The 21,001-nt window shown below is 37.6% G+C and overlaps 1 protein-coding gene across 4 annotated transcripts in view; it reads right to left on the bottom strand.

The window, feature by feature from the left end:
- nup93 (nucleoporin 93) overlaps positions 1-21,001 on the bottom strand; it is a 144,616-nt gene that overhangs the window by 41,474 nt on the left and 82,141 nt on the right. For all 4 annotated transcript variants that reach the window (XM_069901362.1, XM_069901359.1, XM_069901360.1 and 1 more), the window contains one exon: positions 10,014-10,076. In XM_069901362.1, coding sequence (XP_069757463.1) covers positions 10,014-10,076 — 63 coding nt within the window. The remainder of the gene's footprint in view (positions 1-10,013; positions 10,077-21,001) is intronic.

Genomic DNA, 21,001 nt, shown 5'->3' with positions numbered 1-21,001 from the left:
ATCAGTTGACGCTTGCAAGCAAGATCGCAATCCAAATGGAAAGGGGAGTTGTGGTTGCCCGTCAAGGGATAAGGGGCAATTCAGCAGGGGGGAGGGGGAAGATTTAGGTTAAGGTAATATTGGGTGTGGGAATTGTTGGGAGTATTTTATGTTTTAAATGTGTTGTCATACATTGAGTTTAAAAAGAGAAAACAGAGATGAAAATGGGGAAGGGGGATGGAGGTGGTGAGAAAGCAGAAATGAGGTGTAAACAAGATACAAGATGGCCACGTTGAACTATATGACTATAAACATTAATGGAATACATAACCAAATTAAAAGGAAGAGGCTATTAAATTTACTGAAAAAAGAAAAAATAGATATAGCATTTGTGTAGGAAATGCATCTAACTGAAGTGGAATATAACAAATTAAAGAGGCGCGGCAGCGTCATATAATTCAAAAGCTAGAGGTGTAGCCATATGAATAAAAATGTACCAATCAAAATAGAGGAGGAAATAATAGATCCAGCAGGGAGGTATGTAATCATAAAGTGTCAGATATACTCAGAATTTTGAAATTTGCTCAATATATATGCACCTAATGAGGAGGATCAAAAGTTTATGCAGGAAATTTTTTTGAAAATTGTAGATACACAAGGAAATATATTGATAGGAGGGGATTTTAACCTTAATTTGGATCCAATGTTGGATAAAACTGGACAAAAGACAAGCAAAAAGAGTAAAGTAGCCAAATTTATGGTTAAATCAATGCAAAAAATGAAACCTATGGATATATGGAGGAGGCAGCAACCCAAGAGAGAAGGAATACTCATATTATTCGAATAGGCATAAAACATATTCAAGGATTGATAGGTTTTTGTTGTCGGCCCATATTCAAGGGAGAATTATGAAAACTAGTATAAAGCTCGACGACTATCTGATCATTCACCCCTGTTATTTGCAATAGAACTGGAGGACATCCCACCAAGAACATATAGATGGAGGTTAAACTCCATGCTACTTAAAAGGCAGGAATTTAGAGAGTTTATTGAACACCAAATTAAAACATTTTGTAATAAACAGTGAAAGATAAATTTATATTATTGGACACAATGAAAGCCCTCATTAGAGGAGAGATAATAAGTTATATAACTAAGATGAAAAAGGACAACAATCGGGAAATAGAGCAGTTGGAAAGGGAGATAGTAAGTAAAGAACAGGAATTAGTAAAAAGGGATGATATAACAGAGAGAGAATTGGCAGACAAAAAAAAACGAAACATTACAAATGTACAAGGTGGAGAAGAACATAATGAAAATAAAGCAAAAGTATTATGAACTGGGAGAGAAAACACAAAGTATTAGCCTGGCAACTTAAAACAGAACAAGCTAAAAGAATGTATTGGCATCATCTAATGAAAACCTTAAGGAATTTAATGAACAATTATACCAAACTGAGAACGAGGGGAAAGATGATAAAATAGAAGAGTTTTTAGCTAAAATTGAACTGCCGAAATTGCAAGAAGAGGAACAAAACAAACTGATAAAACATTTGAAATAGAGGGAGTATAGGATATATTTAAAAAGCTGCCGAACAATAAAACACCAAGAGAGGATGCATTCCCAATAGAATTCTATAAAACATTTAAAGAGTTATTAATTCCTCCTCTCCTGGAAGTAATGAACCAGATAGAAGAAACACAAAACTTGCCAGATTCATGTAAGACAGCAATAATTACAGTAATACCAAAGATGGGGAAGGATCCATTAACACCAGCATCATATAGTCCAATATCTCTACTTAACTCAGATTATAAGATAATAGCTAAATTATTAGCAAACAGATTGGCCGATTATGTACCAAAAATAGTAAAACAAGATCAAACTGGATTTATTAAGAAAAGACGAACAGCGGATAATGTCTGTAAACTTATTAATCAAATTCATGCAGTTCAAGGAAATAAGCAGCCAACAGTGGCTGTTGCTTTAGACGCAGAAAAAGCCTTTGACAGAGTAGAGTGGAACTATTCATTTAAAGTATTACAGAGGTTCAATCTACCAGAAAAATATATTAATTGGATTAAAGCATTGTAGAATGGACCATTGGCGAAGATAACAGTAAATGGATATGTATCGAGCCAATTTAAATTAAGTAGGTCAACTAGACAGGGATGTCCATTATCCCCCTCATTGTTCGCCTTAGCAATAGAACCATTGGCAGAACTGATAAGTACAGAAAATAAAATAAAAGGGATAAAAATAAAGGAGGAATATAAAATCAGCTTATTTGCAAATGACATCATAGTGTACCTAACAGAACCAGAAATATCAATAAAAGAATTACATAAGAAATTGAAGAAGTATGGAGAAATATCGGGTACAAGATCAATGCAAATAAAAGTGAAGTGATGCCAATGAGTAATGCAGATTATAGAGAATTTTAAAAAGAATCACCATTTAAATGGCAAACACAAGCAATCCGATACCAAGGTATCAGGTAAGATAATAAGCCACTTGTACAAACTAAATTATCAGCCACTAATAAAGAAATTGCAGGAAGATTTAGAACATTGGAAAGAATTACAACTAACGTTGATAGGGAAGGTAAATTGCATTAAAATGAATGTTTTCCCAAGGATACAATACTTATTTTAATCGTTACCAATTCCCTTAACAGAGAAATTCTTTAATGAACTAAAGAGAATAATAAGGAAATTCTTGTGGAAAGGGGGGAAACCAAGGGTAGCGTTAGATAAATTAACAGAGACGTATAACCAAGGTGGTTTGCAGTTACCAAACTTTAAAAATTATTATAGAGCTGCACAATTAAAGTATTTATCAAATTTTTACCAGTCAAGAGAAAAACCAGACTGGACTAAGATAGAACTAGATAAAATAAGGGAGAAGGTACCAGAACATATACTTTATAAGTGGGATGAAAAGCTGGTGCAATATAAAAGCTCACCAGTACTGTATCATTTACTTAATATATGGAAGAAGATCCACTTAGAAAGGAAAAAAACGAATTACCAAATACCAAAATTGTCATTGACACAAAACCCACTAATCCCTTTTCCATTCTCCTTTAGAGAACGGAAGAGAAAAGGAATCAAAAGAATAGAAAATTGTTTTTTGGGAATGATTTATTAACATTTGAACAGTTGAAGTACAAATATGGAATAACTCATGGTACAATCTTTGCACATCATCAACTGAAAACTTATTTAAAGGATAAATTGGGAAACAGATTGAGATTACCAGAAGGAAACAGCTTTGAATATGTGATTACAGACACAATGATAATTAAAAGATTTATAACACACATGTACATTAAGCTGCAAGAGAAGGAAAATGATGAAATAAGCTATAAACCCAAACAAAAGTGGGAAAGGATTTAAACATAAAGATAAAGAATGAAGCATGGGAAAAGTTATGTTCTGGAACTATGAAGAATACAATAAACACAAGATTACGCATGAAACAGGTTATATATCACGCCTCAAAAGTTAAAAGAATGGGATCCAACATTATCAGATAGGTGTTTTCAGTGTAAGAAGGTAATGGGAACAACAGTACATGCAATTTGGGCATGTACAAAAGTGAATATGTTTTAGGAAGATCTAAATCAGATATTAAATAAAATCACAAAAAAAGTAACATACCAAAAAATCCAGAGATCTTTCTTTTAAGTAACACAAGAAGTAAGGAATTAGGCCTCAAATTGGATAAAGCGCCAAAAAGATTCATTATGACAGCCTTAGCAGTAGCAAAAAAATGTATAATGTCAACTTGGAAAATGGAAGAGAGCCTGAGAATACAGCAATGGTACATGGAAATGAATAAATGTATTCCATTGGAAAAAAATAAGATATAATTTAAAAAATAAAGTCACATTATTTGAACAAATTTGGGAACCATACATGGAACATAACAGAGAGAGCTTGCCTCGGACCTCCATCCCCTAAAATGATAAGAAGACAAAACATCTTGATTCAGTGTGTAAAAGGTCGATCCTTGACAGGCATTGCTTGCCACATACTTGGCAGGCGAGGCCTGGAGGGACAACAGGGGCAGATGCTCTGTTGTGGTGCTTCCTGCGCTTTTCCTCAGTTGCTTCTTTGAGCTTTTTCTCAACAGCGTCCACACTTTTTCTGATGGTGTCATTCCACTGCGAGAGATCTTGAGCCAGATCCTCCCTTGTTGATGGGGCAATGTCAGCTTTCTTCAGGCTCCAGTGCAAAACATCCTTGTACCGTAGTCGCTGGTCTCTTCATTTTAGGTACCAATGGACAGTTGGTCGGACAAAATGTCCTTGGGCAGTCTTCTGTCAAGCATTCTGACAATTTGTTCTGCCCAGCTCAGTTGGGCTGACATCACCAAGGTTAAAACTGATGGTATTCCGGCTTGAGAAAGGACCTTGATATTGGAGACCTTGTCTCGCCAGGTGATCTTCATCAGAGAACGTAGGTGACGCTACTGCAGTTGGTCAAGCTGACGTAAGTGATGCCGACATGGGCACCACATCTCACATCCATATATTAAAAGTGATATGACAACGGCCCTGTACACCTTGCACTTGGTGCCAAACCTGATGTTCTGTGATCAAATCTGATCTTTCAGTTGACCAAAGGCAAAGCAGGGTTTTCTGGTTTTTGACCCAATCTCTACACTTAGAGAAGCTGAGGATGTCATTGTGCTGCACATGTTTTGCACACCTCCCAAGTACCATTCAGACTGCCTAAATCTTTTTTTTTTAAACCCTTTACATGCCTAAGTGTGAGCAGTTGTACAATCACACATCTATTGTCATACATTCAAAACAAAATGAAAAGTTAGTAGCACTGGTGAAACAAAGATAATTGTATGCTTACCTTTAGAATGAGCCATTGGTATGACCAAACAGGTAAAAATAACAAAAATATGCATGGGGTCCACTGAATACTGGCATAAATTCCCTCTGAAATATCACCTTGTTCACTCACTTCACTATCTTAGCGAGAAAATCATTAAAAACAACCTAACAAAAATGTCTACTAAATGAAAAATGTGAAACTGCTCGTTTCAAATAATTGTCAAAGGATGTTTTGTCCTGACTAGTTACGCTGATCATTTCTGAACAACATTAGCTCTGGTGCCTATTAGTAAAAGAAATTCTGCAGACGTTATCACAGATAGATCAGTCACAGGAGCAAGTCAGTTAACTTTAAGGAGTGCACACCACTCCAATAAGTAACACTAACATTCCTTGTTGGAGGCTGGAATGTGATGACTTGACAGGTGTTTGCAACCCTTACAAAATAGTAGACAAACAGGAAAGTGGATTCTACTATTGGTTTCATGGACAGAAGCAAAACAAATACAAAATCAAAATTTATTGTCATAAGCTGATCAAGAAATTTGTTGTTTTGTGGTAGCATTACAGTTGAAATATCGCAATAAAATTACATTTAAAAATAAATAAAGAAATAAGTGCAAAAAAAAAAAGAGAGAAAGTGAGGTCTCGTCTGTGGTTCATTGTCCATTCAGACATCTGATAGTTGAGGGGAAGAAGCTGTCCTTGTGCCATTGAGTGTTCTTATTCAGGCTCCTGTACCTCCTTCCCAATAGTAGCAGTGTAAAGAGGGCATGGCCTGGGTGGTGGGGCTATTTGAGGATAGAGGATTCTTAAGACACTGCCTCTTGTAAATGTCCTCAATGAAGAGAAGACTGGTGCCCATGATGGCACTGGCCTAAGTTCACAATGTTCTGAAGTTTTTTCTTATCCTGTGTATTGGCACTTACATACCAGACAGTGATGAAACCCTTCTGATTGCTATCCATGGATACACCTGTAGAAATTTCCAAAAGTCTTCGGTGACATACCAAATCTTTTCAAACTCTTCATGAAGTATAGCCGCTGGTGAGCCTTCTTCATGATTGCATCAATATGGAGGCCGGGATCCTTGATGATAGAAGATCCTTAAGATACTGCCTCCTGTAGGTGTCCAAATTGTAGAGAGTGCAGACCTTTGCTTGGGTATCTGTTAATTCTGGCCATGACCAACTTCCCAAAGTATTTAATCTCAGTAGATGTTAGTGCTACTGGATGCACTAGGCTACTCTTCTTGGGCACTGGAATGACTGATGCCCTTTTAAAGCAGATGGGAACCACAGGTTGTAGCAATGAGAGATTCTCGAAATAGGCCCAAGTAAGTTGGATAGTGAAGTTTTTCAGCTGATCAGAGGTCACCGACATCTCTCTAGCCAAATACACCGAATTCTTTTGCTTTATCAAGCATCTTCCCTCTGTTTATGATAGAGAACTAAGCTCTAAATTGCCTGGAAACCCAGACAGTAGAATTTTTACGCCATCAACAGCAAAAATTTCCTTTCACGCATTTTGGACAAAAACAAGAATGCATCAAAGATCCTTGGTGCAGTGGGTTAATGTGAGAAATTACTGCTTCTGTGTGTGTAAAAAGTCTGGGAATTGAAATATGATTTTTTTCATTCTAGTCACCTTCATCCATGGTCACAGCAAAAGATGGAAAAATCTGAAGGGATAATATTTAATCATTTAAATTCCCTTCCTCTGCATCAATGGTGACTCTTGCTCATGCACAATTCCATGGGGCACCATATATTAGATTGGAACATGACCATTAGTGCCAGTATTTTCAAAGGGGAAGATCGAAGATGAGAGGTGATTATATTCTTACGTTTTCAAAAAGATTCGAAGCCCTAGTTCAAGCATTTTTATGTCAGTGCAGTTACTTCACAGTTTGTACAAATTATTTTAACTACAGTCAATATTGTTGAGCTCCTCAAATAAAATCCTTTGTTGCAAGACTATTGTGCCTTTCTGTGAAATATGGCATCTTTTTTCACTAGAGTCAGTTTCATTATACCCATCTATTGTTGCAATGGACTGGTCATAGAAAAACATACTGAGAAATTATTTTAGGAGGGATAATGTTAATGTCACGTCAATATTAAACCAAATAATTAAAATCCATTATCAAAACTCTCAACCCTGTCAAGATAAGTTCAAATAAAATATTTGAAAACAAATTATTAGTCAACCATGTACGAATTCACTTTATAATAGTTTGTAGTAATTTGAATTTAAAAACAGAACAATTACCATACAGGCACAGCCAACCAAAGACAAATTTCAGGAGACACTTAAGGGACTGCAGATGCTAAAACCTGGAACAAAAAAAAAAATTGCTGGAGGAACTCAGAGGATCAAGTAGCATCAGTGAGAGAAAAAGAATTTTCGACATTTCAGTTCTGAACTGTTCAAGGCTAAGGGTGCAGTGAAAAATCGCCAGTAAAATTAGAAAAGGGTGGGAGGGGCCTTACAAGGGCCAGTCAGGGATTGGTGAACCAAGCAGGCTTGAAGAGCGGACCAATGGGGAGACAGAGGTAATTGACTGATAGGTGCTTTCACCCCTTCCAACCTGGATAGGATGGGACTTGTCTCTCTGGAGCATAGGAGACTAAGGGGGTACCTTGTTGGGGCAAAGTTCATGTTAAAAGGAACCCAAGAGGCTCCATCTTTACAGAGGGTGGTGGGGACATGGAACAAGCTGTCAGAGGAAGTAGTAGAAGCAGGGACTATTGTGACATTCAAAATAAATTTGGACAGGTAAGTGGTAACAAAGGTTTAGAAGGGAATGGGAAATGGAACTAACTTGGTTAGCATGAACGTTAGCCCATTTTCATTCTGTAGAATGCAACAGGAAATGCCTAGAAGAGGTGGAAGGATGGGTGGGAAGAGAAGTGTTAACCAGAGAACTGGAGATAGAGTTTTCCCATGTTAAAAGCAGAAAGGAGTGAGGAGGGGAAGATGTTGTTAATCATGGAATTGTGTTGCGATTGGTGGAAATGTTGAAGATACGGAGGCTGGTGGCATTAAGGATCTCTATTCTTGTTCTGTCGGTGGGGAGGGGTGAGGTGAGAGCAGAAATGCCTGAAAAGCAGAGGGGGATGAGGGGAAGAATAGTTTCTTATAGGATGGCGACATTTCTAATTTTATCCCAAGAACAGATGTAGGAAAGAGAGAAACTAGGAGAACAGGATGGTGTCCTTAAAAGAGACAGGTTGAGAAGAAGCAGCTATTGGTCGGTCTCAGGGGGTTTGCACAAAATGTCAGTTGATAATTAGGGTCCTGAGAAGGGAGAAAGGGGAGAGGGGTGTTGGAAATATTTGGTGAATTTGGTGGCTGGTGGAAATTGGCAGCAAAGTTGATGAAATTGCCAAGTTCTACAATTCAAGAGACACCACTGATGCAGTCATCAATGGAACAGTTGAAGAGTGATACTGCTGTATGTTTGGAACAGGGGCAGTTCCTCACAGCCAGAGAAAGGGCAGGTACAGCTGGGGCTCATGTGTGCGCCCAGGGCTACACCCTAGATTTGGACAAAATGGGAGGGATCAAAAGAGAAGGAAGCGAACAAGTTGTGCTGAGTGGAGTATTGATGGAGGGCTACTGATTAGATCTATGTTCAAGTAAGAAATGGAGGGCCCCAAGGCTTTTCAGATGAGGAATGGATGTATTTGGAGATTGCATATCCATGGTGAAAATGAGGTGGAGAGTGGCAGGGAACTGCAAGTTTTTTTTAAAGAGGAGAGCATGTGCACTGTCATGGATGTAGGTGGGAAGGAACTAGACATGGGGGAGAAGTCAGAGTCAACAACTGAGGAGATGTTTGATGGGGCAGTAGGCAGAAACAATGAGCCTACTGGGCACTCCTGTATGTGAATCTTGGGTGGGAGATGGATGCGGATACCACTGGATTGGAGAACTATCAGGATGGAATTGGCAAATGGGAGTCCACCTGAAGTGAAGAAATCAATAATGTGGGAGACAATATCCTGATGATGGTTAGTTGGGTCTTGGACTGGTGAGAGATACGAGTTGGTGCCTGAAAGCCAGCACCTGACCTCTGCAAGGTAGATTTCTATCTTTGGGATTAAGGTAGATTTCAGGATGTGATATTTATTTCCAACAGCTCTCTGGTGACACCTGCTGGGAAGCATACACACATATTGGCATTTGGTTTTGTGCAGACAACATTGGGCTTGGCAGTGATGTCCAATTGCTCAATGCCTCCTTTGACCATACACAAAATAATATTGAATGGCAGTGACTTGTGTGATAATGCAAGTAGCCAGAAAATAGAATTTTTTTTTGTTTAAACGTATTCAGCTCCAAGTTGTAAATGAAGCTTTTATTTAAAGAGATTTCAGAACACACTCCCTCAATCTTCTCCTTTGGAAAAGGAAAAAATATTTTCACAACAAAATTCAACTCTTAATTTGAGGTTCACAGACAATATAAATTAATGCTTCACACTTTATTCACCAGCCAGACTTTATTTTGACTCATCAAATGTGACTTCTCCATTTTGCAAAAGAAAATCAAAAAAGTTAAATATTAAAAATTGGGATTGTTGCATTTTGAAACATTTTCATGCTCTTTCTTTTGCCCTTTTCTGAGCTCTGTATCCCAGATTTAATTGTTATGTGGTCTTTAATGCTTTATTTATTATTCAGATTCAAAAGAAGGTACATGACACTCTTTATGTGATCGATCTGTTACCCATTTTGTATTCTTTAAGTGAAGTGATTGAGGCAAATTGAGGCCTGGCTGGAACTTTTCAATGATTTTAACTTCAGTGCAGATGCACTGAATTAATGTTAATTCAAAATACACCAAGGGACTCTATTTTCAGCTCTTCATTGGAGAGATACAAGCCATCTAGGACGATGTAGAGAATGGACATAGATGTTTCATAATTACTACACAGTGCACATCATCAACAATTTGCAAAATTAAAGCAATCAAGTACCTTTATTCAAAAGTAAATCAATTATCAATATTATGAAAACTTACCCAAATCCCCAATTATTATCACGAAAGCAAAATAAAAATCACCATATTATCACAAATAGAGAATTTGGGTGCCTGTATATATTACTACAACAAAGTAGCATTCTCCAGTTTGCTATTATTAGATGACAGTAATAAAATTGACAATTTCACCTACCCTCCTTCTGGACTCTTCAATGGCCGACAACAATGCATTATCACGCTCGTTCTTCAGAAAACCCTATAGAGTGCAGAAAAACACTGCTATAAGATACATCTCAAATTTTAATCACACAGGCTTCACCACAGCATAAATTTATTGCATATCACATAATTAACAATGCTAGAAAACAGGACTAAATAAAATCTGAAAATATAATCCACCAGCTAAAGCATATCTCTACAGATGTTTCAAGAAATTTGTGCCACACACACAATGCGCATCATCTAAAATTATATCCTGTAAAGACTTAGTGTAGCCAACAACCTGGGACTCAAAAATGCAGGATTACCTTTGCCTACTCATTAAACCAATGATGTTGAATGCATTCATTTAAATTTGTGAATTTACTCTCTTTTAGCAGTATATTTCTTGTATTCATATCTATGACACAAACCCCAATATCTGCCATTCTAACATGAACAAGAAAACTTCATGTTAAAATCTGTGTAATGGCAGCTTCCCTCTAGTCTCTCTCTCTCCCTGCAGGCATCGCCATTACTCCCCAAGGAAAGGGACATCATTGAAACTGAGAAGTAGAAAAGAATTGCTAATTAGTTTATCATCTTCATTGTCATTTCTCACCTTCTAACTGCCAACCAGTTTTCATTTGCCCCTTACTGCGTGCAGAGTGTGCTCAATGGTGCAGCAATCGTTCAAATGACCCCACCCATCTCAGGAGTCTAATGGACAATGACTCTTACCTTGACGTGGCAACCGCACAATTAGACTACGAAATTCTAATTTTCATATAGAGCGGCAAATTTCTTGCAATTTAAAACATATTAATATCATTTTAAAATAATGTGAGCTAATTCCCATCTCGAATCGATCTGTGCTGTACTTTTTTGAATAAAATTGGAGCAATTTTAAAACATATGTAGGTTAATTGTTGGGAATGCAAATTTCCTGACAATTGGCAACTCAAGTTCTTCACACAAAATATCAGATTTTTCTTAATGTTCCGAATATACCAAAGCAAAATGTAGAAATGGCTTCAGACAGCAAACAGGCTCCATATGACGCAGTTACTTGACACACCCGTCCTTTCAGAGACAAACCTTTTGAAACAATGGATAATTAGAATATCTCTGAATGGACGCTTCCTATCAAATTAAAAAAAGGAAGATGAGTAGGACACCAAGACCAGTTTAATTGCACTGAGCAAAATAAAAGTTGTTAATTGCAACCTTTAATGAGCATTTTGCAGCCTAATATATTAATGGTAACACAGTTTAGCTCACATTTTGATTTAAACATAAAGCAGCACTGGATTCAATTTCATTATTTCCTACTGGTAATTAAAAAGCATTTAATAGTGTATTTGAAAATAATAACTGGAAAAATAACAATATTTTGCGTGCTTTTAAACAAATAAGTATTAAAATCAATTTGGCCCTTTAACATCACTACAATTTGATAAGCAAAGTAATACGATGTATTTCATGAAGGTATTTGACCAGAAATTTCATCGAAAAGACAAAATTAAAATTGTTCAGAGATGTTTAAATGTCTTTTGTCATCCTGGTCAGATTTGCTAATACTCTAAAAGAGAAGAAAATAGTTCAATAATAAAAACAGGAAACAAAAGACAAAGATAGCATTAGCAGTCTAAGACATTAATACAATTTAGTGATTGCGGAACAATCAAGAGCAAATGTTAAAGAAAAAAAGATGGGTTAAAAATAATCAGTTAAGGTAAATAAAAATGCAAGAATGGAGCCACTGGTCCAGCATCTGTACAGCTGCCATTTCCACATTATTAGACCTGGACAAAGAATTGCAATAAATGACTTACTTTATTCAACAAAATGAATACGTCCTGTAGTCAAACTACTAGAGACTGCACATTTCAGATGACTAAAATACTGTAGTCCTTTATACTTACTGCACAAGCATTCTCCTTGAAACAGAACAATTGAAAATGGCAACTGATTAGCAGACCAACATGACATGAAGCTTTCGGATATTAGGCGCAGCATAACCCCACCCTAAATTTATTATACATTAGGTCTTGCGCGGCTACAAAATGATAAAATTAATTTTAAAACCAGTTTCCTTACCTGGAGAAAATCTCTACATTTTAAGAGAGAACTGGTATGCATTCAATAGACATACCTGATGGAATTTTCTCTGTCAGATATGTGGCAATACTTTACTTAATAAAACAACTGATGCATATCAAGGCCATTCTATGGCTCATGATGCTCCGGATGCTGCCTAATGCCTATATTGTTGCTGCAGTTTTCCTTTGTACAGCAAAAAGGAATGAAGATACCAAGAACTGTTGATATAGTCAACTGTTCGGGAGCAAATTTAACTAACAGCTCAGTGTCTACGGAGCTGACAATTAGCTGAGCCGATTTCATAAATGCATGCACCGCAGTTCACCATTTCTACAGTACTGTAAAATGTGAATTTCAAAACCTCAGCAGTCCAAATCTGGTTGTTCTGATCAGTGCTATGGTTTTAGGGTTACACAGGGAATTTTTATTGTTAAAGGACTGTACCATATCAATTTGCAGGGGGGGGGGGGGGGGGATGGGGAGGAGGGTGGAGAAAATAGAAGGGGAAAAAGCAAGGAAAGATGATTCAACCTTTTCTCTCCTCCTGGCCCACTGCAATTTATGATAATTGGAATTTTTGATGACTTCCGACATCCTGCCTTGAAATCAGGCTAATAATCCTTTTAGCTGTCATGTTTTGTTAATGAGGTAAATGCGGCTGCAGAATGAAGTGATTCTGGGAGATGCAGTTTAATCACAGGTGTGCAGCTATTTTCATGAACTAGCAGCTTTTCAAGTCATATGCCATGAAGCATGGAGAAAAAAAATAGAGCACCTTCTATCTACCCTTACCCAGTGGCAAAACAGGTCAGCATCCGCCATTTATGCAGGCACAATATTACTGTGTGCCTTTGTTAAATACTGACCATGGGCAGATGAGAAATAGAGCAGCATTAATAGTCACTGGCTGTTTGAGTGCAGTATGGAACACGAGAATTCAACAGAGCTTCCTTGATACAAAATGTGTATTTTCTATATCTGAAAATCAGTGCTGTATACAGCATTAAAGTAACCTAGTATTCATTCTAAAATGACATTTTTGTGACACTGGAAATTGCCAAAATTCAATCTGCGATATCATAAAACAATGGATGACTGCATTATTGCACATCAGTGAAAAGCTGAGGGAGATTATCATTTGAATTAAATTGATATTTTTTTACTGGAAATCTCTCAGTTAAGTCACTAATAATGTAAGGGAGGATTTTGCACATTATATAGTTAACCTGTGCTATTTTCAAAGTGGGATCCAGTCAGTAAAATCTTTAAGCACATATTTTTAAAATCAACAGTCTGCATAATTTTTTTTCTCAGCTTGCCATTTCTGGATTATTTTTTATATATTTATATTATAGTACTCACAAAATTAATAATAATCACTTCCTGGACAGACAAGGCATTATGTGTGGATGAACAGTTGTAATGAGACCTAAAATGCAAGGTGATTTAAGCAAGAATCTAACCCTTTAATCCTGCACAATGGGGCAATAGCATCTCATCAAATTGAAAAATGCTACAGAAACTTCTGGAGATGCTAGCCATTCCATTCATTTCATTCAGCTCAGAGTGGAGCATTTGTTTTACAGCAAATGAATGTATATGGACGACAAAGCAAATTCATTTCTTCAGAGCTAACCTTCGAAAGGTAAGATTGTATTTACTTTAATTATTGAAGTACCTGATGAGTGAATTGCAAGCTCTTTCAAATTAAAACAGGAATTTTAATTTAAACATAATATCAAACTGACAAAAATTATTCATCTATAGAAATGCATTTATACAAAGAAGCTGGACTATCCTGTACAGCCTAAAAATGGGGTCTGTGCCGAGGTTTTCACTCCTGACCAATTTACAACTCAATGATGAAAATAATTTTGATTTATTTCATTGTTTCCTGAATCTCATGTGCAGTTACTTTGCGACAATGCAAGCAGATTCTCGATCACTAAACCTATGCCTTGACTGGAATGATCATTTATTTTCTAGACAAGTTCAGCATATCTTGCAAAAGCTCAACAGGATCCTTTTTTTTTTTATATAAAGGGAGCTTAAAACAATAATTTAATTTCAGGGTCAGGTGATATGAATCAACTGCACTTGGTGCTCTCAGAATTTATGGTGATATTTAACCCCTTGGTTTAAATTACTATTGCATTATTTAAAATCATCCAGCAGACTATATAATGGCCCTTTAATACAACAATGCAAATTTCCATACAGCTATAATTAGCAGGCAAATATCAGTGAGAATTTTTGCAATCTTTCACAGTTTTAGAAGGTTAAAATTTATAATAACCAGCTATCTCATGTGTTCCAAATATAGATACTTTTATTTTGGAACTTGAATTGTGATCAGCTTCAAGATAGTTTTAAATATTTCCTATTTTTATATTTTACATAGTCCCAGGCTATGGGGATGTATCATTTTTCAAATACACACAAAACTGGGACACCTAACATTCATAAGAAAAGTGATGGGATTTTGCATAACATGCAGATTTTTAAATTTTCTAAATGTAGTTGGAAATGTCAAGATTAACAAAATAATACTTTGATTAAGGTCTGTTAAGTAATCGATAAAACAGCTCATACTTTCTTTGTCTTCATGACGAGTCAATGGATAATTTTCTGCTTTCTGTGACAGCACAGTAGAAAAGAGTAGATGGCTTTATTGACCTCTGTGTACTCAGAGATGCTGTCATTGAGCATCCAAAATATAATCATGATCTCCTCAATTAAAATTCCTCACTTCAGAATGACAAAGCATTTTTTTAAACATGTCAACGAAACATTGATCAAGGTAGTCAAGTTTAAATAATTAAATAAAATGACTTCAAAATTTTAACTAAATCTTAAAAACCTAGCAAATAATTTGCAACACTAGTACCTCTGTTCAGTGCTCCAGTGAACTGCCACAGCACAGCAGGAGGTGAAATCCAATGGCATCTGAGTGCCAGCTCATCTTGAAGCTCAAGAAAGTCCGAGTGGAGCTTTTCCAGTCACTGGATATCACAACTTACAATTAATTTTAATAAAAAGTACTGCACTAACTTTTTAAAGAGGATCTAACTAGATGTTGATTAAATGGACTGAATTCTGCTTCCTCAAAACCATTGTACTGAAGGGTACCACTGGAAGTCAGGCTTTTCCACCTCAGGGAATCTCAGACATCTGTCTGCATGTGGCCACATATGAATGGATATCCTGAGAGATGGAACCGTGGATTCCTGGAGTGACTAAATCAGTATTTCTCATCCTTTTTGTTTCCAATCACAAGATAAAGGAACAGAAGTAGATCATTTGGCCCATCAAATCTGTTCCGCAACCCCACCAAGCTAAACTGTTCTCACATCTAGTTCTAAATTCCGGCCTTTTCCCCATATCCCTTGATACCCTAATTAGATACCTATCAATCTCCTCCTCAAACTCCCCCAATGATCAGGCCTCCTGTGGCAACAAATTCCACAAAACTGTGACCTTCTGGCTAAAGATATTTCTCCATCTCTTTTAAATGGGTACCTTCTAATTCTAAGTGTGCCCTCTTGTCCTGAATTCACCCACCAAAGGAAGCATCTTATTCACATCTACTCTGTCCAATCCTTTCAGCATTCGCAATATTTCTATGAGATCCCCCTCATTCTTCTATACTCCAATGAATACAGCCCAAGAGCTGATAAACATTCCTCATATGTTAGCCCTTGCATTAGAGGAATCATCCTGGTAAATCTTCTCTGTACTCTGTCTGACATCATTACATCCAAAATTGTACACAGTACTCCAAATGAGGTCTAACCAGTGCCCTATAGAGCCTCATCAACAGCTCCTTATTCTTATCTTATGCCATAGGTGCTCTATGGTTAGTAAGGGATTACTTAAAGAGGTGGTATGTAATGGGAAAAAAAGGTTGAGACCCACTGCTTTAAATACATTTTTGATCGTGCCATCAGTTATACTTTAACCCTGCTGGGAAGGCAAGTGCAGGGAAAATTATTTGTTTGATCATTTAGAAAAACAAGTAAATCCCTTATTATTTTTTCACCTACTTTTACAATAATTCCACAGCAGATGCAATATCATTGGCTCTCCACGAAGCTCTGGATCACCCAGACTACAGCAATGTATGCATCCGCCTACTCTTCATCGACTACAGCTTGGCCTTCAACACCATTATCTCCTTAGTGCTGGTCAACAAGCTTAAAATCCTGAGCCTCAGTATTTCTCAACCTTTTTGTTTCCAATCACAAGACCCCCCCCCCCCCCCCACCCCCACCCCCACCAACCACAACCAGATCCTTGACTTCCTCATTGGAAGACAGGGTCAGTCAGAATTGGAGACAACGACTCCTACTTACTGAATATCAACACAGGAACATTTCAAGGATGTGTGCTTAGCCCATTGCTCTCCTTGTTCTATACCCATGACTGTGTGGCTATGCACAATTCAAATGCTGTCTACAAATTTGCCGATGACACCATGGGTTGTCGGCAAAATCTCAGACAGCAATGAGGAAGCATACAGGAGGGAGTTGAGTGGTGTCTCAACTTTAGCAAAACCAAAGAGCTGATTGTGGACTTCAAGAGGAAATCAGAGCATGAACTAGTTCTCATTGAGGGATCAGCAGTGGAGAGGGCCAAGAACTTCAAATTTCTGGATGTCAACGTTTCCAAAGATCTGTCCTAGGGACCCCATATCGATACAATCATGAAGAGGCTCATCCGTGGTTATACTTCACAGGGAGTTGGATGATAGTTGGTACATCACCAAAGACTCTTGAAAAATTCTGCAGGTACACTGTGGAGAGCATTCTGACTGGCTGCATCATTCTTTGGTATGGGGGTGCCAAAGCACAGGTCAGGAAAAAAGCTCCAGAGACTTGTTAACTTGGCTGGGATATAATAAGCACTGGTTTCCATTCCATTCCATCAAGGACATCTACAAGAGGAGGTGCTTTAAGAAAGCAGACTCTATCCTCAAGGACCCCCACCACCCAGACCATGCCCTCCTCACTTTGTTGTCATTGGGAAGGAGTTAAGGAGCTTGAAAAGGAGCACCCAGTGGCACAAGGACAGCTTCTTCCCCTCAGCCATCAGATTTCTAAAGGGACAATGAACCACAGACCTGACTTTATCCTTTTTTTTTTTGCACTATTTATTTTTGAAATGTAATTTACAGCAATATTTGCAATACTGCTGCAAAACAATAAATTTTGTGACATGTTTGTGACAATAAATCCTGATTCGAATTCTGATAAAATGCCTCTTTTCAGAAGGTCTCCTTTGAGCTGGTGCTTTGGTCTCACCCCTCTTCATCTGGAAGATAATCTGGTGGGTTGCAGACCAGCTCCAGGATGATCTAATCCATTAAAGCTCAGTGTGTATTAACAAATTTCAGCCGACCACTTCATGAAATATTGCAAATTTAAACCTTGCCCTTTGTCTTTACACTTTGCCCTAAAATTCCTCACCTGTGACAGTTGTTCAGAAGGGAGTTCTCGACAACTTGCTTTGTATAAAGGAAAAACAGGAAGAAAAGGCTAACGGCTTAATTCATCTGATCTACAAAGATCTGCATAAAGCACAAGGGCCGCAAACTGGAATGATCAAAAATAAATTATAAAGGCACACGCACAGGATTGGTTCCAGACAAACATTGTCTCAAGGATTAAAGAGATCATGTTGTTTCATTGCCTTCCTCAGAACTAAACCTGAATACATTTATTTTTAAAGCAGTATTTAGTTAAATTCAATTATGGGTCTCAGGGCAAAAAATACCAGAGCATGGAATTCACTTGAAATCAAGAAATAGCGTTCAAATGAGGAAAATATTCATAATATATTAGACCTAAATCGCATCAGTTTTATTCTCTATTCCCATCCCCCATCACAATGACACAGCAGCTTCAATGGTTCTGCTGTTATTGAATATGTTCACATTTGTACAAAGTGAGTCTGTCTGCACATCCATGCCAGCAACTAATGAATCTGACCCAATAGTGGCTTTAGGGTACCATTAAGCAATTAGTGTGAATTTACCCTCCCAATCTCTCGCCTGTTCTCTTCACTCATTGTGGCTTCTAATATCCTTCCGGTTTTTTTCCCATCATCTCCAATGCATCATCAGTCTCAGTCTCTCTCAGCAACATTTTGTCCCTTGTGATTTATTAAAGGCTCGAAGGTCGATGCTGCCACTCTGAGTGACCTGCTGATTGCATCTTTTTCCAATTGTAAATCCCATGCAATCATATCAAACAATCAAAGGCAGCTGATTTAGGCAACAGCTAAAATGCCCAGCAATCTGATTTGCAACCTTCAGTGAAGCAGAGGAAGATATCAGAAGATCACACCATCTCCAGTTATGATTCACCTCATTCCAGATTTAATTGTTTTTACAATTAAGAGATTGCCCACATTATTGATATGTATTGAAGTCAGCTGTAGAAAGTCAAAACTAATACCTGAATGACTTCCTCCTTATACTAATTAGCTGCACCAGAATTGTCTAGTCATAGTGTAATAATGCAAGGTTCTTAAAGTTTCAAAGGAAAAGATGACCATTAGTCTCCGCGTACTTTGAAATAGAAGTCGATATTTTGACCATAAGACTGAGGAGCAGAATTAGGCCATCAAGTCAGCTCTGCCATTCAAATCATGGCTGGCATATTTTTCCTTTCAACCCCATTCTCCTGCCTGTTCACCGTATCATTTGAGCCTTTAATAATCAAGAACCTATGAACCTCTGCCTTAAATATACTCAATGACTGCCTCCACAGCTGTCTGTGGCAGGAAATTCCACAGATTCACTTCCTTCTGGCCAAAGTAACTTCTCTTCATCTCTATTCCAATGTCCTTTAATTCTGAGGCTGTGGCCTTTGGTCCTTGATTTTCCCATGACCAGAAATATCTTCTCCACATCCACACAGTACAATGTTCAGTATGTTTCAATGAGATTCCCCCTCATCCCGCTAAACTCCAGCAAGTTCAGATCCAGAGCCATTAAACACTCATGTGTTAACCCTCTCATCGCTGGGATCGTTTCCCTCAACCTTCTCTCCAATGGCAGCATAGAATTCCTCAGATATGGGGCTCAAATCTGCTCACAATACAGGTATCCACTGCTATCCGAAAGTAGAGCATTCCTACGAAACCTTTCATAAAAGCGAAATGGCATAATTCAAACTTTCGAACACCAGGGATACCTGTACTCCAAATGTGCTCTAAGCAATGCCTTGTAAAGTCTCAGCATTACATTTTTGCCTTTATATTCTAGTCCCCTTGAAATGAATGCTAACGCTGCATTTGCCTTCCTTACTAATACTTGGTATAAAAATGTTAACGTTGAATTACATGTCAAATTTCAATATTCAATATCTCACTTTCCTTTCTATCCCTACAAAAGAAAGCTTTATCAAACCTGTGATTAATACATTTTTTAAATATACAAGTTCATCCAAATGAAAACTGACAAAGTACATAAGCATTTTCAAAAACTTATGTGGCCTGATATATTAATTTGGAAAAGGTTAACTGCACAGCAGTAACAGTCCAACTATGCTGATGTTACAGCCATGAAAATGTACCAATGCCTCTACATCCTCAGAAGTTCAAGAATATCCTTACCAACTCCAGCCCAGACACAAACCAACCTCCTCTCCATTGATGCTGTCCATACTTGCTGCTACGTCAGGAAAGCAGCCAACAAATGAAAAGATCCAGCCCGCGCCGGTCACACACCTCCTCCCCTCCCATCAGGTAGAGGATACGAGTTTGAAAACACGCAGCACCAGATTCAAGGATAGTTTCTTCCTCGCTGTTAGTGAAATATGAACTCATCTTGTTTATTGTTAATTAAAATCTTGTGTGCCTCAAGCTTGTTCTGTGTTTTATATAATGTTTTGTGCAAATTTGCAGTGAACTTCTCGGTCAGAGAAAACCCTGATTTAAATTGTTTTTTTTTGTTCAGTTGCTGATTGAGTGGCAGTGCATTTTAGAATACTGTTTTTATGTCACCCTATTTTATTCGAAGAGAATGTTATATTTTAGATCAGGGGGTAGTCAAACTGCAGCTCGCGAGCCACATGTGGCTCTTTGACATATAACGCGCAGCTCGTTAAAATATGTTGTCCGTGACAGGAATCGTACAAGCCAGTGCTCACAATGGTAGTTTTAGTCGGTGTAGCTTGTGATCACGGGATTGTTGTGACTCTCAGACATCTGAAGTTTTCGTATGTGGATTTTGCTTAAGCAAGTTTGGCTACCCCACATCTTAGATCTTGTTCACATTTTTCCACACCATTTGTTCCACTATGTGAGTGAGAGCTGCACTCTGGAATGAGGCCTGTTGGACGCAAGTCAGCCTGCAGTAAATGGCATGAAAGATTGCAAATGAAATCAGTGGATATAAACTGTCATTTGATCCACTGGGTCCAAGCTGAAATCTGGTTTGCAAGATGATGTCAGCATCACAAATGTGCCGCCCACTATTTGTTGCAGCTACATTTGACCACTTTATCTTGAGAAAACAGTGAGCAGAAAGTGTTACTCTTCTGTATGAACATTTTAGATGAGCCAAAAATAGGAATTAAGAATTGATTATTCTTTGGCCGTACCCCAATGTAAATATACAAATCAAATAAAAGGATTTGCTTTTAAATGTACAGATATTTTCAGCCCAATGTTCTTTACCTACCTCCCTACAAATACTTCAAAATTATAATATGAAAAGAATATCAAGATGGATATTCTGCACACACTGTAAAAAAAAAATAAGTCTGGGTGGATATCAGCCATGGATGAATTTCAGTGAACAACATGTTTGCATCTGCAGTGAATGGTGAGCATTTATTCTTTATCAGTCTTGGAACCAGTAAGGACAGAGGGCAG

The sequence above is a fragment of the Narcine bancroftii genome, chromosome 10 (genome assembly GCF_036971445.1).
Source record: "Narcine bancroftii isolate sNarBan1 chromosome 10, sNarBan1.hap1, whole genome shotgun sequence".
Taxonomy (NCBI): Eukaryota; Metazoa; Chordata; class Chondrichthyes; order Torpediniformes; family Narcinidae; genus Narcine; species Narcine bancroftii.
The sequence above is the reverse complement of the archived record's forward strand: the minus strand, read 5'-3'. Positions and strand labels throughout refer to the sequence as shown.